General features: G+C 37.9%; 1 protein-coding gene across 1 annotated transcript in view; it reads right to left on the bottom strand.

Annotated features, from left to right (window-relative positions):
* Positions 1 to 26,715, bottom strand: part of CHM (CHM Rab escort protein) — a 134,763-nt gene that overhangs the window by 71,842 nt on the left and 36,206 nt on the right. The window contains exons 3-7 of the mRNA XM_074964454.1: positions 23,437 to 23,509; positions 16,939 to 17,063; positions 9,133 to 9,517; positions 3,159 to 3,275; positions 2,414 to 2,534 (exon numbers count right to left, since the gene is read on the bottom strand). Of these exons, the coding sequence (XP_074820555.1) occupies positions 2,414 to 2,534; positions 3,159 to 3,275; positions 9,133 to 9,517; positions 16,939 to 17,063; positions 23,437 to 23,509 (821 nt within the window). The remainder of the gene's footprint in view (positions 1 to 2,413; positions 2,535 to 3,158; positions 3,276 to 9,132; positions 9,518 to 16,938; positions 17,064 to 23,436; positions 23,510 to 26,715) is intronic.

The following is a 26,715-nucleotide window of genomic DNA, read 5'->3' as shown; positions in this document are numbered from 1 at the left end:
ATTTAGCTATTTCTATTAGGGATGCAGTTTTCTACCAAAATAGTGACATCCCCTAGTGTGGACAGTTATATCAGCATAAAGGTGCCTTTATACTAGTATAGCTTACTCCCAGAAGGGAAAAGGATAAGCTCAAGCGGGATGAGGCATCTTGAAACAGGTTGCATCACTTGGGAGACACGGGTGTTGTAACATTTTAATTATATGGGTGTAGTTAAAGCATACAAGCTCTTAGAACAGCATCCTGAATGCTGAACACTTGGAATATACAGACGCTCCCCAGGCGTATGTAAATTCGCACTTACGGAAAAAGTTCCACAAGCCAGAAACAGGATTTTCGAGTTGCGGAAATTTTTGCGTAACGTACGGGTATACATTTCTGACTTACACAAAATTTGAGTAATGAAAGGCTTTCCGGAACAGAACGATTGCGTAAGTTGGGGGGCGTCTGTATTGTAAATGGCTGACTTATTATTCATAAAAAACCAACAACTGAGTGGAGATGGGATGTACCAGGGAATGAAGAGCAGATGATTAGGATTTCCTTTCCTTTTTTTAATATTATTGTTGATGCACTTGTAGATACATAAATCCTTAAGAAGCTATCTGAATGCAGATATTGCATGTCTGCAACACTTCACATACTTAAAACAGAAAATTCAAATACTGTGTTAAATTTAATTACCATGGTTAATAAATTTTTCTTTTTCGTTTAAATGGCACCCGCTGTATTTCAGCTACTCATGTCATTCTATATAATTAAGAAGTCTCTTTTCTTAGGCTTATTCTGGTCATTTCAAAATTCAGGACTATAATTCAGACATTTCCTACAGTGCAATGACAAATATTACAAAAGTATATTTTCTATCTGAACTTCAGCCACTGTTTTATTACAAATATATTTTACTACCTATGTACAGCCATGTAGCAAATCATAAAATACACTACATTTTCTTTTATTGTATTGTCTTTATAAAAAAGGTAGCTCAGCCTGTCTCCATTTTAGGCTTCCTATATAATATTACATTTTAGAGAAAAAGCTTTTGAAAAAATTCACTGCCATGCACTTCTCATTAGAAATCTGCCCTCCCAAATGAATATAATGGTCTCAAGAGGAACAGCTTTAAAGTTCTGAAAAATTTCAATTAGTTAATTAAGTATATTTTTAGTTAAGTTTATTTCAAGGGTGGCTTTAAATCTGGTAACAAAGTCTGTGTAACTATCTCTGGAAGTAAAATAAATCTAATGTCATGCTAGTATATGAATCAATGAATTGCATCTAAAATTGATGTGGTGTCTCCTTTTTGGTACCTAATAAATTTTCTAAATACCACCTTATATTCTTTCTCTGAGCACCTCTATTTCTTCCACCAGCAGCAAACCTGAAATTGCCTGTAATCTATAAAGCACTTTGGCCTAATGAGTTTTTACCTTCAGGATCTCAGAGTTCATCACTAGTCCGTCACATACTTCCCTCTGCTAGTTTTATCATTTCATTATCTATATTGACCAATTCTCTTTTCTGACACGTGCTTGGCATCTTGCCTGCTATCATTTCAGCCACCCAATCCAATGGTCATATTCAGCCAAAGCAACTCCAAATTCACTTACCCTCCCTTAAACACATTCCAAGACGATAACTAATGTACTCAAATACATCCTTTGCTCAAAAGCAAAGCCATTTTACATTTTCTGTTATCTATTAAGGCACCTGGATTCTTCAGTCTCTGAAATCTTTGTAATGTCTTAACTTCCTCTCCTCAGTGTGTTGCCATTTTATTTTCCACATATTTTCTAACTCAGACCCTAAATTTTAGAGGGCAGAGAATGCCTCAGGCAAACTACTCTCTCATTCCAGGATTGGAGAGCACATCACTACATCCTTTGACACCTTCAGTAGCTTCCAAATAGTCATAGGTATGATGATGTACTCTATGCCTGCCCAGAGGAACTGCTTCCAGGTATAGAGTTAAAACACCTTTTTTAAGGTATAAGACGGACTCATTGTACATGAGTACTCATTGTACATGTACATGGTTTACAGCAACATCTGTTAAGGGTATCAAAAATAAGATGTAGTCATTATCCAAAAGAGAAAGAAAACCATGTATATCATATCATATCATGTTAGCAAATACTTCAGTAAAAAATAGTTACTTTATAACAACATTTTGCAAACCAGCAGCAATATACTATGGAAACGGGGGGGGGGGGGGGAGTGAAATTGAGAAAAATAAAGGAGTGGGAGTTTGAGAAGCAGAATTTAATATCGAAGTGAAAAGGTCAGGAAACGGTCAAAACATACTTTGAAACTTAATCAATAAAAGTAAATAGGGTGAAAACAGAGGAGCACTATTAAAACTACAGGTAACTGAATGAACACATGGCTGTGCAACATTTCAGTGAAATGCACTACCTTGGTATTCCTCGGGATGTTGTTCATAGTCCAAACAAAACGTCAAAAATTTCATTAGCATTCTCTTTTCCACCATAGTGAGCTGTTTGCTGTTGAAGACATCCGCTCTGGAACAAGGTACCTGGAAAACAATATTTTAGTAGTTTTTCAAAGGGAAGAAAGGAAAAAGATTATTTGTTATATTGATTACCTGCTGAGCATTTTAATATTCATCTATTCCCAATAACCAGAATATCCTGATACCTTGTTTTTGTTTTTCTTTATTTTCCATCAGCTTCAACAGCATCTTTGCTGACTGCAGAGATAGTTAAATATGAACAACTTTTCTTAACTTTGCCAAAGAACTCCTGTTGCCATTGGCCTAATAATGGCATTTCCTTCCTAACCAGGAGCAAATGACAGATCAAGTCTACCTATGTCGTCTGAAAACTACAAAATTAGCTTTTTTTTTTAGATTTAAAAAATTGCTAAAAAATTGCTGAGTCAACAGTAGTTTGACATGATCTTAAGGTCTAAGGCAGTAGTCTACTTAGTTCCACATGCTTCTTTCAGCGGAACAATATCCTAACATTTAATTTATGAAGTGAGACAGTAGAATTACCTGCTTATCACGTCAGAGAACAAATAGAGACATTTTCCAGGAAAAATACTAACAAACAACTGCAAAACGTCTCATGAATATCAATTTCAACTCATTTATATTTCAGAATCAATTCAACTTATATAGTGCATTCTTCTACAGTACCTGTTCCACTCTTCCTTCTTGAAATGCAAGAATCCTGGTGACATTTTTGAACTCCGCATATCGGCTAACATTAGACTTAGTTAAGAGGTCAATTAACAGTCCCTGGGAATAGAGTAGCTGTAGAAATCAAGAAAATAAAATTGAGGATAAAGAAAAACCAAGCACTTACATCAAAATGAAACAGTTACCTCAGTCGTATTAGATTTATAGGCTCTTTCCCATAATTGCTTATAAAGTACTGTGAAATAGGAGGATATGAAGAAATACAAAGACTCCAGAATAAGACAACATTTGGTCAGTGAGAGGGATGAGACACACAAAATAGCTGAAGGATGGCATCCCATAAGAAAAATATGTTCCTACCCATCAGTAATATGGTTTTATTGGTTTGGCAAAATCAGCATATTAGGTTCAGTGCATGGGGAAGAGGGGAAGCTCTCATCTGTACTACACAGGGACTGCTGGCAATCAGATAACACTGCTGTATGATTTCAATAAAAGTTCTGGACATTCCTTTGTGTTTTGTTTGCCTTTCTACATCATCAGAATGGCTACAGAAACGGTCTTCTGCTCTAGTCACTTGAGATTTGAAAGATATACGAGGCTCTGTCCAAGACCACCTCTTTTTCTCCCTTTATAGCCTCTCCCTGGGAGATCATATCCACTTATAGAGTTATCTGTATACTGGTTAACAAAACAACCCTTTTTCTGGCTCCAAGTCCATCATCTTCTGTCCAGCCCTGCATTTCAGGCTCACTTTTCTAATATCTAATGAATGGCCAGTGAGCAGCGCAAAAATCAACATGGCCAAACATGAGCACCTGTTTTTTCTCCCTTTAAGCTCTCCCTTCTCTCCTACTACCATGACCAAAAACGTGCTCCACAGCACTCAGACCTGTAACTTGGGTGTCATCTTAAATTTAACACTCTCTCTCGACCCACACACCAAGACCATGTTTTATATGTCTGTATAGCACCTAGCACAATGGGCCCACTTTCTATTAGGACCTCTACTAACACAATACAAATAATTAGCAATTTAGTACTGTATTGCTTCTTTCTGTAGAAGAGGCTATGCTCTCATTTGATGCTGACCACATATTTGTCCTGATTTACTTGTATTTTCAAGCTGTTAAAATATCGTAAAAACCTGATGCCTAAATTAAAGTTACATTTCTGTAGGTGTAAATTGTAAAATGATAAAAAAGTTTGTTTCTTTCCTTTTCCTCCTCTTCTGAAGATGGACAGCCACAGTTATCTTGCTTTATGTAGATATTATTTTCCCCTTATATCAGGAATTATCAAAGAGCCATGAGAATTTTTTCAATCTTAATCCTTTCGGTGATATTGAGTCAGGAGTCAGTTAGTGTAAGGGTGAATTTATATGTAGGACATATAGGCCCATAGTAACGCAGACATTAAACTTGTTTAAAAATGGCAAATTAAAGTTATGTTAACAGGATTTACAAGTAGCTTTTGAGGCAGCTTCGAGCTTTGATAGAACAAAATAACCTTTCACACAATTCCCCAGAAAGGACAGATCTGTAATTTTTTATTGTGGTCATGAGATCTCATAGGTCTTGAGAAAGTGTAATCATGAAATGTGTGAATGGATAATGAACAACTTTTCTAAGTCAAAGTTATGACCAGGAAAGTGGCCAGGCCTTAATTGTCAAAAAAGCCATACAGGAGCCCTGACTGTTCACCAGAATTACCTCAATTCCCCTTACCTGGGTCAAGTCATCTTTTGTTATTCCCCTGTTATTGGTTGCTTGGGAAAAATATACAGATTTGTGGACGTGACAAAGAAGCAGCATCGTAGAAAGGAGGGCCGTAAGATGGACCAAGGTCAGAATGACCTCACTTGACCAGGATTAGATAATGCAATTGGGGTTTGAAATGTCTGATACACAGAGGTCTTGTGGGATGATACCAGCCTGAATTTCACCCTTAAAAGACTAACTAAACAAGGAAGAAGTGTGCTTTCCAAGGTCACCATAATGATAACCAGATGGCTTATTTCCCTACTTTCCCTCAAAAAAAAAAAAAAAAAAAAAAAAAAAAGAGACAGACAATATCACAGACCAGCCAGCTGACCAGAGGAGGATGCCCACAAGCATGATTGTACCTGAGTGAAAAGACAGGTCCCCAAAACTGCAGTTCCTAACTGACCCTGAAGCTCCACAAAGCAAGTGAGCTGAAGAGAAGACCCCCTTCTCCCCCCGCTCTCCAAGTAACTTATCTTTTTGTTTCCTTAACTGGATACCTATGCAGGAATGCCTGCCAGGAAAGACCTGTCAACTGTTTTTTGGGGGGAATGGGGTGAAGAATGTATGTGTGGCCAGTAAGAGTATGTCTACACAGCATAGTTATCCTCAGACTGTTTTAAGCCCAAGCCCCCTATCATCCACACACAAATCAATCTGACTCAGGCCAAAAAGCCTTTAAGACTCGGGCCTGCAGTCCCAATGCAACTCGGGTCCAAGCCCTGTCATTTTGCAGTGTCAACGAAGTTTAAGCAGCAGACCCGAGACAGACTTTCTGTATAGTGCTGTATGAACATGTTTGCATGGTTATGAGACCTGGGTCCAGCAACTCTAAACCTAGGTTTACAATGCAGTGTAGATGCCCAAGTGTAGGCTTGGCAACAGAGTCCACAAACACGGGCCCTATAGACTCAGTTTACAATACAGAACAGCATGAACGTATAATCCTACAGTACAACCTAGGCTGAAAGCAAATCTTCACACATCCCAGGCAACCTCTAGTAATCTGTGGTAAGATTCCAACTTTAGCCTCTATTGTATCCCCAAGAGAAAGTAAGCTGCTAAATAAACTGCATAGAGATTGAACGATTTACTTAGCTTATCCTTGGTGTTATCTTAATTTTGTGATTTTATTACTGATTATGCACATGCAATGATTTGACCAATTATTGTTCTCAAATTGTTTTCTTTTAAATTAAAGAATTTTAATTTGTATTATGGTTAACTCCTTGATTTGACTAATTTGATTTACGTCGTACTATTAATCTGTTTCTCATATTATTTACTGCTTTAGGGAAGTATTATAAATCAGTTAACTTTCCAGTTCCTTATGTTCTTGAATAAAAGTAAAAAAAAATATGAAATTGGTTTTCTCTGATCAAATGTTGATTAGGTAAATACAACCTTAAAGGAATTTTTAAGTAAACATTATTAAAACATTTGACTCAGGTTCTGAAAAGTCTATTATTACTACATCGAGAATGTGCATTCTCTGTATCATGCTTCCCTAAAACTTTATTTAACAAAATATTTCCAAACATAATTTGGCTTTTCTTCCTTTTCTTCAGTAAACAATTGTTATTTGTGTGTCTCTCCTCTATGAGTTAAATATCATTATGTCATATTCCCTAAAATGCATGTCCCCTCTAATTAAAAAATTCCTGGAAGTTTTTCAAAAGCTTAGTTCCTGCTTTTATTGCATTCAACCGGTGAATGAAACTAGCCATATTTAGCCATAAAACCTTATAATCCGCTTTGTTTTACTCTTTGTATAACCTAGAAATTTATTGCACACTGTTGGGAGGACGTGAATGTAACCACTAGTACAAGATGGATTACTGAATTTAAAAGTAATGCCTCACTGGAGAAAATTACATATATAGTGCTATCATTCTAAAAGTTGTGTGTCCCTGAGTGCAGAAGTTTGTCAAGTTCCATAGGAGATGCAAAATCCTGGCTGCCATCTAGATTTCAAGTTCTGAAGAGTCACGCCTCTGAAGTGAGTTTTAATGATTCCTTTTCAAGATAAAGGTCTACTGGAACACTACCTAGGGCAGCATGGATCAGTCTTAAAAAGTCTCAATTCCAGACGTGAACAGCTGTGATTTACTGTAGCCTTTTGTTGCTCTTACCCCTTATGTCTCCCTCTGCCAGACCATTTCTTCTACCTTTGTTCTGCCCCTTCCATTCTACTTTCATTTGTCCTACACTGTATCCTAGCTTTAGATCATTATTGAGGAGTTATCTGTTCAGGTGTTTCTCCCTTGCCTGTGTACGTCCCCCTAGAGATCCAATTGAGACAGTTGGGTGCTCTCGTGTGCCCACTGCCTGTCAACTAAGAGCTCTGGAATTTTGTGGAATTAGCATTATCTGCAATATATTTGCCAATATTGGTCTAGGCATTGGGATATGTGACATAAAATGTGCTCTAACACAATATTCTCTATTTTAGCTACTGTAAATTGTTAATCATAGAACCTTAAATATCATTGTGACAGCACATAATTGGAAAAATCTGTATTTGAAGTGCTGAGAATCTAGCAAAAAATTTTTTTTTGTAATTTTAACTCTAAGCCTTTAACATGTTATTGAAGAAATTGCTTATTTTCCAACTCCCGATAATAAAGTTCAGTTTCTGAATTTGAAAACATCCATTACACACGCTATGGATGTGATCCAAAGCTCACTGAAGTCAACATAGAAGCAGACATTTTTCTATAGCTTTTGGGACAAAGCTCCAACCTTGTCTCAGTGGGTCCCGTGCTTCCTAGAGGATTTTGCTAGCCTCAGAGGCTCACTGTGACCCTCCACATAGCCCTTCTCTCTCTAGAGGCAAGGGTCACAGCCTACTGAGCCATTTTCATTATAAGCCAGCAAGGGAGGTGAGGAGAAGCTATCCTCCCTCGCACAGTCTCTGTTGTCTCCCATTCTCAGTGATTAGTCAGGGAGAGGAGCGGGGGGAGCCCGGGCCACCCTCTACTCCGGGCTCCAGCCTACGAACCCTGATAGTAGCAGCTCTTGGTAGATGACTTTTTGGAAACAGGACGAGTACGATTCCCTGGGCCACTTCCCCACAGCAGCCCCTACTTCCTCAATATCTACGTCACCCTTACCTCAGGGCCTCATTTCTTGTACCTGATAGTGTTTGTACTGCTCCGTGTCTCCAGCAGCGTGGCTTCCTCTTACAGCTCCTGACAAACGCCCCCCACCTGACTAAGTGGGAGACTTAACTAGTTTCAGCCAGCCCCGATTGGCTTCAGGTGTCCCAATCAACCTAGCTGTCTCCACTGCTTTCTGGAAGGATCTTAATTGGCCCCAGGTCTCTTAATTAACTTGGAGCAACTGCCATTTGGTTACCATGGTAACAGGAATATGTTTAGCCTGGGGCTAACGTACCTGTTTCTCACTACTTTCCTGTAGCCATCTGGCCTTGCCCCCTCACACTTTATGTATACTGTACATATACTGTGAAGTAGCCAAAGAGCAAAGAACCTGGTTTTGAGAAGTAACTCTGTGCTCTAATTAAAAACAGCATAAGAGTAGGAATTCAGAACAACACACACACACACACACACACACACAGCTTCAATCAGCTTAACTGTTATATTAAGGACTAATTGCCTCTGATATTTTTCAATAGGCAAGTTATTACAATCCACTGTGTCAATGACACGGAAACTAAAAATTCTCTAATAAATACTTGTTAATGAAGAACCATGACGGCTTCAAAGGAGCAATTTCTTGGGTTCAGGAAAGTGTGCTTAAAAGAACTCCCTAAATATATATATGGTTGATATGAAAAATACTCTGCATCTTGAAAAAAATCTGAAGTTTTCATTTAGATGAACTTCTGTTGCTAGATATAGTTTTGTTCCGTTTTATCTTAAATATTGCAGTCAGAAAAGAGTTTTAGACCTCTGACTGAAGCTCTCAATTGCAGGGAAATATGCTATTACAGCTGTACTTCTGAGCTGATATTTTTTGGTTTCTTTAGTTTAAAACACCCAGACCTTCAAGACCACACATTGTGTTGTGATGCTGAACAGACATTTTAAAAAAGTATAACATGCACACCACTTTAGAGCACAAATTTTTTTCCCCAGTGAGGTTATGACCGCCTTGTTAAACCCTTAAATGTCCACAAGGTATTTTCAATTTTTTTTAATGAAGTAAATGTATTTTTATGAAGAAAGTCAACTAGTTCCTACCTTGGAAACTAAATCAATATTAAATCTCCTGCCTTCTTTAACAATTTGCGTGTAAGTAATTTTCTTTGGTTCCAAGGCAGCAGCTTCTGCAGTTGATACATTTTCTGTTTTTCCTGTTTCCAAAGCAGATTGGTCAGAAGTTGCATCACAGAGGTTCTCTCTCTCAGAGGTCATTTCTGCATCCTTCCTTTCTGTCATACTCTCCGGATCATTGCACGTAACACTTTCTGGAGATATTTCACAGCTCTCGGTCCCTAATGACTGGCTTTGCACCGGCAGGCACTCTTTTTCAGACTCCTGAGCAGCCTCACGAGTATCAGAAGCTTCAAAGGCTGGCAGCTTTGGCAATGCACCAGCTTCTTTAACATCTTCAGCTAAATCCTGACTGATTAAAAAAAAGAGAGTCTTTAAAATAGCCTTAAAACTGAACTTATTTCAAGCAACATTATGAGTTACTGCAAGGAATGGAAAATGTCAGCAGCCCTTTCATGAAAGCTGTTAGATTCATCTGCCTGGTCCAAATCAGGTGTCTTATTTGGATCAGCTGAACTACTCTGGTTCTCTGACTATAAAGCTATTACTCATGTGGGTTACTTTAATATATAAAATAGTAGACTTGCAAACTCCGTATCTGTATTTTTATTTTCCATTAAAAAAAAACGAGAGACCAGGCAAATTAACAGAACAAGTAACTCTTAAAACTCTCAACATGATAAACAATGCAGCAGATGTTAGTTGCCAAAATAGAACAACAAGGAGTGTGATATTAAAAATAAACAGATACTAAAAGGTCATTTGAAATGTTTTTATATGGATACAAAAACCTGTTGGAAAGCCTAAATCATTAAGTCACTGCAGATATTTGAAAAGCAAAGTAATTTAAGTCAAAGGGACTACTCTCAGAATAAGGAATACTTGACTTGAATAAGAATATTATGACTATGAGTCTATCAATTGTTCAAGAGAAATACAAAATTGTGAACTGAAGTTTTGGCACATAAGAGCTTTCAATATATTTTCTGGTCTTAATCCTGCAATCTGATTTACGTAAACCAGCCCTTATTCCAGTGTGGAGTCTCACTGAAGACCCATGTGGTTCAGATTTCAGTATTCAGGGCTTATGTACGTACAATTCAGTCACTCTGTAAATAAATTTATAAATGAGACTTTAACATACAGGATTAATGAATAAATAGTTAATCAATTGTCAGATTCTTATGGAATCCAATAAATTGCTTATAATCGTGATTTATAATAAGCTATTACCATTTTTGATGTGCTCATAACCATCTATAATACACACTACTTGTGTATGTTACACATTTATAACATCTATTAATAATTAACCCTTTAATAACCATATGAGACCCATATAACCATGTAATTTTCAGGATATGTGTATTCTGTAAACCAATAGGGCCCCAAGGAAAAGGTCTACTCTTGCTTCATGCATACCTTGGGCCCCTGTACTTCCTGCAAAATGTGGCTCATCCCCACCTCCACAAGAGTTTTCTCCCTGTTAGCACGTGCTTTGATCTTCTGAAGGGCCACCACCCATCCAAGCAAGCATAGAGCCTCATTCTCCCAGCCTCCCTGCTTTCAGCTGTTGGCTACTGCTAACGTTAGATATAACCCACCATGACCCTGGCTCCTACTGCAAGCTCATTCTGCTCACTATACTTTATGGGTTGAGGATAAGGTGGGACCTAGAAACAGAATAGGAGAGACTCACTAATAACACCAGTGACCAGCAACAAGAAGGTTCCTGGCAGAGAAGAAGCATGATTAAGTAGGACTCACTGCAAGCAGACTCCCAACCTGTCCCTGCCTCCCAGCAGCCATAGATTCTTCCTCCTCAACATCTCTTAAAAAAAAAAAAACCCTGGAAATTAGCCACTTAGGTGATATGAACATGGGAAATGGCCAGTCTCCTCAAGTATCAAAAACTTTTTTTTTAAAGCAGTATAGTTCACTTGTTAACCAAATACAAACATACACCCAGAATGCCATTAAACGTAGGTTGTATCTAATCATCAGGAAATAAGCTTAAGTAAAATATTATAATGAAGGCATGTCTTTGTGCAGTTCTGATTAATCTGTAATATGCCTACAGTAAAGGCTACCTGGTCAGAGAAGGGAGGTCACCCTAAGTAGCAAGTATTTTGCTCAGTCCTCCTCATTTTCATAATGAAAAAATTCTTTAAAATTCCCCTTATAAAGCAGAACTCCACATTTAATCTCATCTGTCTTTTTCATCTTGGACTTCAATGAAGTCTACCTCAGCAACTAGTACTTTTGAACTTGAAATTTTAGTTTATGTTACCAACTGAGATGAATCAAATCAATGTCATTATAAGTGAAAGCAATTCAGCAACAATTTTGCATTATCTTTTTATCTTTCTACCACAAGCCATTAAGGCACTGAATAAACATTTTAAGCTCAGCTGAAAACTAATGAACTGTGATTTTAAAGGTGATCTGCAAGGGTACAGTTTATAATTCCAGTGGCTATCAGTACATATAAAATTCTCCTAACAGCAGTGTTACCAAAATGCAACCCTTTCCTCAGAGGCAGGGGCACTGTGTCAGAGTCATCATTGGAAGAAAACCCTAGACGCCTTTAAGGATTGCAACACCCCACCCTACAGGCTTGATGAGGGTTCTGTGTCTGATTGGTTGTACAGAAGTGCAGCATAAACCTACTGGCTCCTGCATACGTAAGGGGATGGATAATAAGCCCTTCCCCAAACCAGGGGTGCCATTCTGGATTGGGAAGAAAAGGCTACTACAAGGAAGCAGCAGGCAGAGGAGCTGGCATGGTTACATGTAGTCGCATCTCTCCTGACTCCCCACCTCTGGGTTTGGGAGTGCCCAGGAACCTCATAGAGACCCCAGTGACCCAAGCCATAAGGACTGGCTCACAATCATCCCCAGCATAGCAGCAAAGGCAGCAGTGGCGAGCACATTAGCAGTAGGGTTACCAACTTTCTACTCGCACAAAACCGAACACCTTTGCCCCATTCCTTGCCCTGCCCCTTCTGCGAGGCCCATGCCCTGCCCCTTGTCTGAGGCCCCACCCCCACTCACTCCATCCCCCCCTCCCTCTATGGTTCACTCTCCCCACCCTTACGAGCTGGCTCAGAGGGCTGGGGTGCAGGAGGGGGTGAGGGCTCCAGCTGGGGGTGTGGGCTCTGGGATGGGACTGAGGATGACTGGTTTAGGGGTGCGGAGGATGCTGTGGGATGGGATTGAGGGATTCACAGGGCGGGGGGAAGGGAATAAGGGCAGGGACCCGGGAGGAGGTCAGGCTCTGGGCAGTGCTTATTTGAAGCAGCTCCCGAAAGGAGCTGGCATGTCTCCCCTCAGGCTCCTACATGGAGGCACAGCCAGGTGGCTCTGCACGCTGCTCCATCTACAGGCACCGCCCCCGCAGCTCCCATTGGCAACGGTTCCCAGCCAATGAGAGCTGCGGGGGCAGCACGCAGAGCCCACTGGCTGCTACTATATGTAGGAAGTGGGAGTGGGGGGGCACGATGGCTGCTTCCCGGAAGCCATGCAGCACAGAGGCGCTGCCAACCAGACAGTTAATGGCCCGGTCAGCAGTGCTGACCAGAGCCTCCAGGATCCTTTTTCGACCGCATGTTCCAGTCGCAAACCGGACACCTGGTCACCCTAGTTGGCAGGGGAAGGGGAGGCAGCCCCTTACACACAGCAGGAACCAGAACTTTTCCCTTCTGGAAGTGACATGGACCTAGTTTGCCACAAGCATAAGGAGAGGAAGATGGGAGCATCTGTGAGTGTTCACTTATTTACTTATGCTTTTTTTTCAGACCCTACTAGTGCCATCCCTGCTGTAGCTGGCCAGATCATACTGAAAAGGGATATGCCAGCAAGCACCATGCGGAGATCTTTAACTGTTTAACCCCATTGAACCCTGATCTTTAACCCTGTTGAAGCCAGTCCATAGGGAGTTAAGTAAATTGGCATTTCAGTATAGAGTATATTATTAAATTTTTATTACTATTCATTTATATTCTAAATGGAGTTTGCTTCAGATGGGATAGAGGCTGTGGAACCTGAAAGAAAAAAGTTTAAGGATAATATGCTGAATATTACAGTTAAAATTACTACAATTTAGTACTTTACTTTTGTTGGTCCCGTGTAGATTTTTTCCAAGTATAATACACCCACTTCTCCCACCCAAAGTAGAGTTGGCTAAGTGACACTGCAGAACCTTGTGGTAATTATTATATACACCTTTGAATAACTCATGCTAAAAAACTGAGCAGATTTCAAGCTGTCATTTTTATTTAAAATTGCTACACAAACATTCACGCTCCTCCCGCCCCAGGCCATGATGAAAATTTTCCCCAAAGTTACACAATGGAGCATGATAGCGAATATTCAGTCCTGGACCCATAGACAGGTTTATGGTTCCACAAACATAGAACAGTCAGTTCTAGAACGAGGTTCTGGAAAGATGGGAATACCTCTCCCTCTGAAATAATAATTGAGGCTTCATGACATAATTTTATAGATTATATAATTTTAGAAATTTCTGATTTACTTTTCTGTCTGATATCTATACAGTTGGTATGGTATTAAGGTGCCTTATGGTATTAAATCACGTGACTTTGGTAAAAACAACAGCTAATCACATTGGAAACTCCCCAAAATTTGTAAAAGTTTTTCTAGTAAATGGGGCATAAACACCAGTATGATTTGGTAGAAAGGCACTCATTCTGGTCCGTTTGTAAAAGTCACATATGACTCTAGTGCACACGAGCAATGCAGCTATTCTCAACCTACGTCAATAAAACTTTTATACCATAGCATTACATATTCAGAATCCATCATAAACATACAATATACATAAATATTTATACATACACTTATACTGGAACAGTCCAGTGAAAAATAATTCACACATAAGTGTTCACACAAAAAAGCTGAAATGATCACGGTTTTGCTGTGTCATTTTTATTTTGATTTATATTAACTTTTTATTCATTAATGTTCTCTATATAGTGTTAATGTCTATCTACAATATCTTAAATGATATAGTATGACTACTTTTTTCCTTAGAAAATATTTTGAAAATTAATTTCGGCTAACCTGTACAATTAGAAATCAATTCAATATTGTTGTGTTATTTATTTGTATAATAGGATATCGTGTTTGTGTAAACTTAATGTATAAGCTATACATATTTATTTAAACATTAAAATGAAGGTCTTACTTCACCCTGGCTGTATCCTTACATACGAAGTTCTTCTCTGTCAAAATGCAGACGTTGTGGAAGCCTCAAGTTGAATTCACAGAACTATTTCACTTTAAGCAGAAATTCATTACAACCCAAGTTCAATTTGGACTTTGCAAAGCATTCCACCTCACTCTAAATGGAAGTTTATTTTATCAAACTTTCACTATATAAGGAAGTTCCACTGTACTAACGTATTTCTATTCAATTCCCCCTTCATGAACATCTCAATTTGTATGATTTTCAGGTCTACTCATTTTATAATAGAAGTCCAGCCCCTTTTTAAAACCAAAGTCATGACATCTTTCCTATAGGAATAACCATCCCTGAATAATGTAACAATTGTGTCTATAAAAAAAGAAAAATCACTCAAATTAAACCTTTGGGCAGACAATTTTCTACTAATTCACAAAAAGGATACATCTGCAGGCAAATTGTTGTGTAAATTTTGAATATTATCTACCACCATTCATCAATTAATGGTAGTAACAAAGGAATATCTCAAAGTGAATGTGTCTTATTAATGCCTTGTAACAGCCACCCCTTCAGATAGGTCAAATGAAAAATTGCCAACCAGCTGGTTAATTTATTCAGCACAGGTGTTCACTATTTATTCTTTAGCCATTTGCCTTTTTTCAATACAGCTTGTTGCAGAAACAGTATTCTTCTCCTTTGATGGATGCACTTTGTTCTGAGGCCATTCATTTCAAATTTGCACAGTATATATTATACTGCTACCCAGCTGTTTATTCTTTCAAAATAAATGTTTAATGATTACTTCATAGGCATTATAAAGTTAAGAAACAACAACAACAAAATCCAGACAGAACATGTAAGCTGTCAGAAGTACCATGATCAACTCTCTCAAAAAAAGTTTAAGTTGTTTAGGCAAACTTTTTGTTTGCTACTTTTATCCAACTACCAGTTCTTTTTGGTGGCAGAAAGCGGAGCAAACATGATGTTATTAAATGACCTAGACTTAGTTAGGTGCTTAAAAGAAAACTAGAACTAATCTGTAAATTCAGATTAAGACTCTCTTGTACAAATTGTAAAATATTTGAAAATATTTTTAGTTAACCCATTTTTGAGTCTGCTTTTGGTCAGAGCCATTTTTCAGCATGCAACCCCTTTGGCAATTAGTTATATCTGAGAGAGACTAAAACTTTTAATCCTACTTCAGTACTGGTTTTGAACATTTATTATGATAAAGTTATGGCAGTGATTATATAACTGGGATTAGCCACAGTAGTTTTAAAAGACAAATGGAACCTTTAAATTTTATCTGCATCATAACCTAGTGTGCAAACCTCAACTTTTGAATATCCTGATTTCTGTCACCTACAGGGTGCATAAAGCTATTTTTTACATTCAACTAACTTGTTTCCACATTTATTTACAAAAAATGAATGAATATTCTTTTAATGCTTTGTATAGTCCAGTTTGAAGTAACTTGAGAAATTGAGGCAAAAGTTGAGGTGTGTATCCACTATGACCTCTTAAGAATAAAAAAAAACAATTGAATTCAATGCAAAAGCTACAAAATATAAGATTAAATGCACGTAAGTTACCCAGTTTTGAAACTGAGGTTTGCTAATGTTCACTCTGCATTGCTGTGCTTCTACCACATAGCATTGCTGTTTACCACCATTATGTTTAGATTTTATTTTATATCAGCAATTTTGCTGAAACTGTTAGTTTTTGAACTGCCTGATTTGTGTATTTAACCAATATTGTATTAATATAGGATTTTGAAATAATTGTATTGGTTTTAAACTAAGGCTTACCCTGTTAAACATTTTATCACCTTTCAGTGCTGAACCAGTATTAAAAAGGTACAGATGGACTGGTTTCTGATACTTACATTAGGCTCCCAAATTCACAAAGTAGATACGCCACAGGAATGCTTAGCTGAATTTATCCTACATTAAAAGGGACCCTTCATTCATATGACAATTCAATCTAAAATATCACTCCAATCTTAAATTTGTTTATTGTCTGAATTGTTAAGAACTGAAATTGGTTATCACTCTTGCAATTTTTATATCAATGTTAATTATATTACTGAAGTACTGTTTGGACATATTCATTTTACCTATGTTCTTCTATTTACAACTACCATAAAATGGGAGAGATTTTAGTTAAGAGTGTAAAGATAATTCTCTAGGGCATCTTCCTGGTCTGCATTCAGGTAAAGTACAACAAATAAATATAGTAGTTCACAGCACCTCTAAACACCCCTTATTGCTGGTTTCCAATCAGAAATGAACTATTAGCCTTTTATTCACTAAGTTGCCCAAAATGTTTATTATATCAAATCTGAAGCAAAGCCAGTAAAGGATCAGCCACCTTCAACTAAGTACAGGAGACTTAAGTACGGGACTTTCGGAGAGCAATTTATAATGCTACATTTTTTCGTTAACCCAAAAGGATATAGATGAAAGAGGAAAAAAATCACTTTTACTGATATTACAATGTAATTAATTCGCAATATAAAAAGCTATACCAAGGAATTTTGTTTATATATCTTCCATACTACTTATACTTACCAGGCATAGCAGACATCTTCTACATGCTGAATGGTGTTATCCTGCCTGTTAAGAGAAATAGCTGCTTCTGTTTCAAGGATCAATTTTCTCCAATCTTCACTATCCTCTCTGACATCAGTCTTTTCCTTGCAAAAAAATATAAGATAGGAAATTTTCTGAACTCTGCTTCACGAGAAGAGTGCTTTAATTTTTTAAACTTAAAATGTTACCAACTTGGATGCTATTGTAAATTGAAATAAACTTCAGTTCCATCAAATCTAACTTTCTAGTGATGTTTTTGAAGAACATTTCCTTTTTATGCCACTGTACAGCTTAAAATGTATAGTTTCCCATAGCTAGATATTCATTCAGTTTAGATAGGAGCACAGGTATGCACTAATAAAAATATTTAAAATGAGAGCTGGCATTTATAATTCATGGTGAAATACAAGACCTCAAAGTCCAATAATACATCTTTTGACTGATGTAGTATTTGATGACTTTCTACTGGAAGTTTATCAAGCAAGTTAAGGTACAAACAGAGACTGTTCGTGCATTTTCTTTTTCAAATTTGTAGACCTATTTATGTCAGGCAGATGTTGACATGGTACGTTAAAGTGAAAATTCACTTAGCTTGCAAGCAATATCAAATAGGCTATTTAAAAAAGAAACTAACATTACATCTGACAGGTTAGTTCCCATAACTGTAACTCAGTCAAGGTGGGATTGCAGAATGGGTTGGCATATCCACACTAGCTTTAATCTAGCTAGTAGAGGTAAAAATAGCCATGAAGATACAGCAGCACAGGTTTCAATGTGGGCTGTACAGGCAAGATGGGAACCTTAAGTATGTACTCATGTTGCTAGCCCACGCTGAAGCCTGTGCTATAGCAGTGAAGACGCAGTTTTTGGCCATGTTAGCTAGATTAAAGAAAGCACTGCAGCACAGGTTGGCACACCAATCACACCCTAAGAGTCTGATCCCTCAATTCTGGCTGCGAACTCCTGTATTAGAGACCACACCGTGGAATGAAGTGATTTGAGAATTAGCTAGTCAGGCTAGAAATTTACCTAGGTCAAATGATGAGATTTTAGGAAGAAACCTCTCTCTGGAAAGAAAATGAGTGCAACAGTCAATTCCCAAGAGGTTAGCTCTTGCTAACATCCTGCTTGTTTAAGTACAAGAGCCATTAGATTATTTTTAGAGCACCTGAAACAAAGAACATTTGTCAAATGCCTCAGTGGCAAACCGACACAAACTACTCAGAGAATAAGAAAGATTCCTCTTGATCTTCAATCTGGGCACGTACAAGTTCTCTTTTAGCATCACAGAGAAGGAAGAAACTCATCTTTCCATACAATTACCAAAAGTGGTTAAGAAATGTACAAAAAACATTTGTCTTATTGTTAACTGAGCCCCTATGTGACATCTTTCATCACTCCCCCTAACTGCTATTAATAGGTTATGAAAGATCTAAGATATGACAAAACATCTTCACAAAACTAAGAACCCCTTATTGGCCCTTCTAGTGCAAAGTACTCACTCAATCTACGCCAATGATTTTCAACCTGTGGTCTGCGAACCGCTGGGGGTCTAAGTCTAAGATTTCCAAAGGGGTCCACACCTCCATTCAAAAAAAATTTTTTTTTAGGGGTCCACAACTGAAAAAAGGTTGAAATCACCGGTCTGCACAATTGTCTCCAGCATAATAGTAAAACAGGTACGATATACTGCTGAATGTTTAGCATGCTGTTATCCTCATAGTCGTGCTGGCTGTTTTGGTGATCTCATTATAAGAAACAGTGCTAGCATTTCCTTTCAAGTCTTGGTAACTCATTTACTTTGTGCAGTTTGTATGTATGTGTCAATTTATTTATAAAGTGGAGCTCTTGGAGAGAGCACTGTGGCTTCTGTTGCTTTATTGGGGGGGGGGAGGGGTCATCTGATCTGTTGATGTAGCATATTTATGTACTTTGGAGGAGAGGTAGGGTTTTTTCTTATAGGAGTACCACCCCGCCCTCTTTCTAAGAGAAGCATTATTGTGGGACAGTATTTAAAAAAGAACCTACCTGCTCTAGACACTTTGTAAAGCTTGCTTTTGTCAAATAATTAAGAGTTTACTCCTCTTATAAACGGCTTTGTGAAACAAAGAATTTGAACAGTCACATAAAGTGAAAGGTAATGGAGAAATAGACTGTGCTGTCTGTGCAAAAGGATATGGCCAGTACAACAACAGAGAATGGGGCAACATGGTCTTGCACATAAAATGGGAGTTGAGATCAGCCATCTCTTCCTAGCTGTGCCATGGACTTCCTGGACGACCTTGAGCAACAGACTTTTCTCCATTTGTAACTGGGTGCACTTAGAGTGACACAGAATTTCGGGTCTTTTCTTGTATTCAAGGTTTTAGATAAAAGGAAATCAAGTAGCAGCTCTGGATCCACAATGCTTGATCCACAATTCTTGAGCCACACTGTTTAGAAGACAGAGATGCTGGCAGGGCCTTCTCTCATGGGGACATGACCTTTAGAATTAACTCCAAACCCTTGGTCTAAATGAGCCCAAACCACTGAACTTTAGCAAATGCTGAAAGGCCATCTTGATCCACATGCTTTTGTAGAAGGAAGGGTGTTCCAGTGTCTGTAATGTGTACATTGAGGACTGAGATTTGCTGCTCATGCCCTCCCCCAACTTAGTCTGATTGTAGGGCAGAGGTATCTACAGACTATGTCTAATTGAGGTGTGGGAAGAGAGCTAGCTCAGAAATAAAAGAAAGTGCACCAATAATCATGCTCACCGTAACTAAGATAGGTTGCAGAGGAGATTCAGAAAGGACTGAAAGAGTGTAAAAGGAAAGGAAAATATATAATTATGCTTCTCAATTTCTTAAGCCTGATGGAGAATGCATGTAAATAGTGATTGCATTCTTACACAATACCCAAAGCATTTGGGACAGTTTTTTCAGTGATTTGATGCTGTAGCTCTGCACAAAGTGCAATTCTTAATTTTTTTCAAAAATACGGAAAGCACAGAACAAATAAAAAATGATAGTCTCTCAAGTTAGTCTCAAATCTGGGTAACCTGTGTAACTTTTTCAGTGCCTGTTGGATAAAATGCAGTGTCACAAGGGGGCAGTCTTGCAGAAGTTCTTGCAGCTACAAGTACTATCTAGTCTGTAGTTGCCAAGTAGGGGGCAAGTGAAAAAGTGGATAGCAAACATTGTTAAAAGGCAAATGTATTAAGATATTTGAAGTCATAAGGATAAAATTTTGAACAGATTTCCATATTAAAATAAGGATATTTTTACATTTCCTGATAACCCATGCATACCAACTGCCTTATCTATTTGATGTGTAATTTATGTGTTACTTTAAAACATCGTGTAAAATAAACTGGCATTTGATTCCAACATTTTAAAAATTACTGAAACATTACAATTTCAAGTTTATTTAGAATTAAAGAAAAAAGCTACTACATATAATTTCTACTAATATCTGCTAATGTTAGAGGGTACTAGAGTCAGGGACACTTAAAAAGCAAAATGTCAAGTAAAAAGTGATTGTATTTGTACTTCATCAAACATGAAAAAAATGAAAGGGCATTGTCTGTTTTCCAAATTAATGCACCAAAATTCCCAAATAGGACTTTAACTACAGTAATATTAAATAACAGATTTAGTCCAAAGATATTACCTCACCCACCTTGTCACCCTGATTGAAAGCAGAGCATTACCTTTTATGGACAGTTTTAATATTTAGGATCTCTTATTGTTCAATGTACACTTCCTCTAGAGAGCTCCTGCAAGAACTGAATGAATGGGAAGATTTTAGGATTTGCTAGGTAGGTTAGATAAAGCTAAAACTTAGCTAAAATGGTTATGCTCTCCGATATCTATATTACTTACTCAAAATCACAATGTACTGTAAGTAGATTGAAGTTTGAGTTAGTTTGTGCACTGTTATGACTGGGTTTGGATGAAACCTAACTGAAGCTAGTGGACATAACAGTCACCATGAGATTCATGATATGTCTACAAAATAATTAAGCTCCTTTAGGGAATTAGAAAGCTGAAACAATAGAAGCCACCAGCTAAAACACAGGCCACATGCAAGAATCTAATCCAGAGTGGAGTGATATCAATGAATGCAAACCCAGGGTGGCCGGATGTTGTTAAAATTGAGGTATGCATGCATGTACAAATGAGACAAGCTATAGAAACAGACAGAGAAGGCAAAATGGAAGGACCTAAAACAGTCAAGAGGAAGACCTGTAGCAGGGCCCTGAGAAAAATTTGAGAGAGAGAGAGAGAGAGAGAGAGGCAGATGGCTGGAAAGAGGCTTGGAACTGCGAGGAAAGAAACTGACTCCTGCAGTTTAACTCCTCCTGTGTTAAGGGAAACAGGACTTTGTACGATCTTCGTAAATAGACACGACTGTACTTAAATACCTGACTCATTATCAGTTTCTCCCCTTAATAGAAACAACCTGCTAGATCCTGAATTTTGGCTAACTGCTTGGTTCAAAAGGAGTAAGTGTTCAGGAAGAAAACCATGAAACAGACAGACGACTGTGTGACATATATGAAAGTGGTGATCTCACTTCCAATTTTAAGTTCTGATATTGAGCAGCCCTATTCCTTTTAGTATAAATCAATATAAATAGGCACACGTGACTAAACTGGAGCGGTTATTTCCTATGGATTAGCTGGCTTCACAACACTTCAGTAGATAATCCCAACAGGAATTTAAAAGCAATAAAGCAGTAACTGTGCATATCCATTTGCTAAAATAGTTCAAATGCCCCCTTGTTCTAAGTGAGTGCCCTCTTTAAAAAGCTTTGAATGGATGGTCATGAATTACATAAGCCTTGGTTATAGAAAAATGCATTATCTGCATTAAAATTAAAGTGTTTGTCTCGGCTACATGACAACTTTCAGAGGCAGGATCTGATAACTATACCAAAACCATGGCAATCTGTCCAGAAATAAATTATACCAACAACTGGGATTACACAGTTTATTTGTGTGTATACATTAATATACATATACACCCCTCCCCACACCCCCCCCAATATCACACACAGGATACAGAATGAGCATAAAGAGCTATGTTCCCTCATGACCCCCAAAAGCAGATGTGGACTGTATTCTTAGCTCTGCCACAGCTTGTCTATATAGTGGTTTTATCTGCAGAGGAGTGTAAGATTTTTAATCCGTGGTAACATGTTGCACACTAACTGGCCCGTGCAAACCCTGCTGGAGCACACTAAAAGTCTTACAGTGAGCATTAACGTAGTCCGGTTTCAAGCTACGTAAGCATATAAAATAGTTCTAATATTCTGTAAAATACTGATAACACTTTTCTTCACTGCGGTGACGTGAGGCATAATTCATTAGTATCAATAAAGTGCTTTGAGATCCTCACTTGGAATATTCCATGTAAGTGCAAATTAGTATTTTTTAATCCATTAATGACACTGAAATGGAACAGAACACTTCTTACAAACAGATAAAATGAATTCAGAATATATCCATGATGGGTGAAGTCTATAAAAGCTCATTTAATAAAGTATACCTATTATGTGGCTGTATAGTCTCATTTATACTCATAAAAGAATTCAGTATTACTGAAAACTAAGGTACTGACATTAAATATAAAACAGTACTCTCTTATTTTAAGATATACCTCAGATGTCTTTTTTGATAATGTGTACTATAATCAACAGTTATAATACTGAGATTACCAGATGTTTAGTTTAGGAGCAGTGGTGCAAGTGGAATCCATTTCTTACCGGTACGGGGGGCGGCAAGGGGGGACACTTTGACCTCCTCATGTGATCCTCCACAGGATTCCTCCCCATCCCGCCCCCAGCCCGAAGCCCCCATGCTCTCGCCACCCCCTGCCCATGATCCACACACCCCTTACCTTGTGGGGGGGGGGAGGGGGAGGAGGGAGAAGGACTCTGTCCTCCCGCTGCGCCGGAGACTTCGGAACTGCAGCGATGAAAGGAGTAGAACATGGGCTGCTGGGTGGCCCCACGCCAGCAGCTCCTCTGTCGTGGCTCTACTGCCCCAGCCCTTCCACACAGCTGGGTCCGTCTGGGGTCTGTACAGCAGCCCCGCCAGAGGACAGGGGTGGAGGTGGGGCTGGGGCGGTACAGGCACACCGGAGGAGCTGCCAGCATGGGGCCACCCAGTGGCCCCATGTTCTGCTCCACCTGTGTCTTTCAGGTACGCCATACTGGCTATAAATATGCTGGTATGGCATTCTGGACCGGACTGCCCTACTTGCACTGCTGTTTAAGAGTTATCTATTTTAAATAAAATGTTCCAGTTTTGTCCATGTATAAAAATGAGATGCATGGTAGTTCTGTTTTTCTGGCTTTAATATTTATTAAATATGTAATACCCAAAGAGTACTAGGCACTTCCTAAGTTATTTGTTATGTACGAATGTTTTCACAAAAAATAGAATACTAGAAACCTGACGAGAGAGAGAAAAAAGTCATTATAGTTCCTTACCTGGTTTTCCTTAATCCAGGACAATAATCCTGAAAAGCTAAAACTGGCCCAGTTTCCTCCATAGTAACTTCTCCTGCAATGAAAAAAAAAAAAGAAAAAAAAACACCTTGGTTGAAAAAACTAAAAAATATAGCTACTGGATACCTATAATACTGCTTATGGGACTCTGCAGAACTTCAGGAAAATTATTTTTTATTCACAGAATTACATATTCTATATTCTGAACCAAAAGAACCAATTTCTGCTGATTTGTCACTACTCACTGAATGCTTCCCAGTATATTTGCTCTTTCCCACTTGCAAAGGAGGTTGTCAATTTACTAATTTCAGCACAAAAGTCAGTCAATAGTTGTGCTTTTTCCCTTTTAAGTAGCTGGTCCTCTGGCTTCCCTTTTTAAGTTTTTCCTATTGACACTTCTCTAAACATCACACTAACGAGTGAGCTTTTCCATTATATGGATAAGAGATTAAGTAAAACTTAAATATTACTTTTATGGGAAGGAAGCAAGAAAGCAAGCATAATATAAACATACTGATAAAATGAAAGGATTCTACCACACCTAGAATAAAAGAGATGCTACCTCACAGGATTTAAAACTAATATCAATTATCTAAAGTATGTTGGGACTTTTCAAAAGTGATCAAAGCCAGAATGTGTTCTTCAGTGGACCGGTAAATTTACATGATAAATTAAAGACTCACGTTTGGGAAGAAAGATAGGGTTTGAGCTTAGAATATTGCCAAAGTTGTTAAAATCAAGCAAAGGGAAAACTATTACCTACAGAAACCTGAACTGAAGTCTGTTTCTTTAATTGCACTTTATTCATTCCTTTTGTGTATTTTTTTTTTTTTGCCATGTTGGAGTATTTTAAAAATTTCTATAACAGAAGCTTAAAAACACTGAGTAATAATTATTTAAACTTTTGAGAAAGAAAAGAAAAAAAGGCAGGTTGCATTTTGCACCAGATGGGAAAAAAATCATAATTCCTCCTTGATTGAATTCAGAAATGGAAAAGTTTAAGATGAGGGTTTGAGTTCAACTCATGTGTTTAAAGGAGGATGTTTTTCACAAGAGTTATATGTATTGACAAAGACTTCATTAGAACCAGAGAGAGATGCTCTACTCTGTTGCTTAGTTAACACATGAAAGACAGATGTCTTCTAAACAATGTCTAATTGTTCATGACTAGAAACTGACCTACAAAATTCCTTCAGTTACTTCAGGGAAATAGTAAGGAACATAAATAGGACATTTTCCCTCAAGATAACAGAAAATCCTGCTATCAGTGAATTAAAGTTGCCCTCATTTAACAGAATCTAAAGTTTAAGATTTTACGGCCCAAGTGGACTAGGTCTTTTTTCTAAGAGACCTCACAGTGCTGTACAATTCCTCCACCACGGTTTTCATTTTAAGTAGAGGAAAGAGCTCCAGTGCTGTCACCATTAGCACTCATTAGGAAAGCCAACACATCTGTAAAAGGGAGCAAATATTTTATTTGCCTCACTGGGGTATAGAGAGAATTCATAATCATAGAAAGCTTTAAAAAAGTGAAAACTTAAGTGTATTTATTATTATCTGGAATCAATAGAATATAAGCATGAAAGATGCTTACTTGATTCAGGCCGTCAAGAAGCAGTTTGACTCAGATCTCAGCCCTTTATCAAGTTATCAATCAAGTATGCCCTCCATACACATTTCCGATGGTGCAGAGATAAACTGGTTAATTTTGTTTTGTTCTTTCCTGAGATACCAGAGAAACAAATACCTGAAAATGATTTAATCTGCCTCTTCTGGGATTATAAAAAAATATAGCCACCAAGATTTATTTTGCCAAGGGAACCTGCCACCTTAGCTGTAAGTTTCCCTGAATATGGAACGCAGTCTGGCTGTCAGAACAAGCAAGGGCAGCGGTCACAAGAAATGTGCAAAAAAACCCCACCTATGTAAAACTGAGTAAGACTGGCCTTCCTAAATTTAAAACTAATCTAACTTTATGCGTCCTTTATTTTAAATACATTTTCAGCAAGAACTACTAGCAGTATTAACATGCTGTAATAAAATGATGGGACATTCTGTGAAAAATTGACAGCAGTGGTCTAATCTTTCTCAGTAGGGTACACCTTTGACACATCTAAAACTAAGATAAAGCTTCCTCTTTTTATTGCCAGTACTGTGCCTTTTATTTTAATCAAAAGTCTCTAAAATGGTCTCTTATGTCCCAAAAATGTTTACAGGAGCGTATGATTTCTTTAAGTATGCATGCCACTATTTCTAAATGAATCACGATAGGATCTTGGGAAAGGCATATCAGAGGACAAGACTATCACCTAAAGTCTGAATCTTTTCTAAAAGCATGAATATGCTCCTTTCAGAATTTATAATACATCTATGTATGACTTGCATTATGTGACAGTAGAAACTTGTCAATTCTTCACTCAAAATACTCTGAAAAGAATGCTGTCCAGATACAGACAGGGATGTAATCTCAGCTGTGACAAAGATAGCAAAATTCTTGATAAAAACTCATGAAGAGGTAGACAGTCTGAAAGGAAGAGCATTAACTATCAGGATTTTAATAAATTTAAAAAATGGTCATATCAGATAGAGATATTCATGTATTATTTTGTAGAGCAATCAAAATTAGGAAATTCTCTGGGATTAGTGTTGATCGCTCAATGCCAGAGGTCCAATCCTGTGTAGTACACTACTCTTAAATTCTCAAGGACTAGAATCTTCCCCTTTTACAGCTGTCCTAGCAGACTACAAAAAAAGATGGATTGATAATGGGGAAGTCTGTACAGTATTGGAATAAGTTGAATTATCTTCTGGATATGGACCTGAAATATTACATATATACTACCTGCTTGTTTCAATATATATTTTGTTGTTACAGATTTAATTTTCTCATACAAAACCGAAGACCAGAATAACTTTACTTCTAGAAGCAATTTCATCTGTTGTCTGAATGCCATTTGCTCACAGCTCCTGCTATGGAATCTGGAATTCTGGGTAAAGCCTTCAAGTAGACAAACGAAATTTCTGTCTGAGGCTAAGGGAAAAATCTGAACAAAAGTCTGGTCTTCAAACTCTTGAATTTGAAGTAATGATTACTAGTAAAAAACCCAGAATATCTTCTTTAAATTCTAGGTGATCAAGCCTGGCAAAGGAATGCTTTGGCTCTGGAAAGGGTTTGAACTTTATCTGCTAAACCATGTATAGGATATTTTCTTGGTCTGCCAACTACCATTTTATCTAGGGTCTCTATGAACAGTTTTAACA

The sequence above is a fragment of the Natator depressus genome, chromosome 9 (genome assembly GCF_965152275.1).
Source record: "Natator depressus isolate rNatDep1 chromosome 9, rNatDep2.hap1, whole genome shotgun sequence".
Lineage (NCBI taxonomy): Eukaryota > Metazoa > Chordata > Testudines > Cheloniidae > Natator > Natator depressus.
Note: the sequence above shows the minus strand (reverse complement) of the source record. Positions and strands in the feature narration are given on the sequence as shown.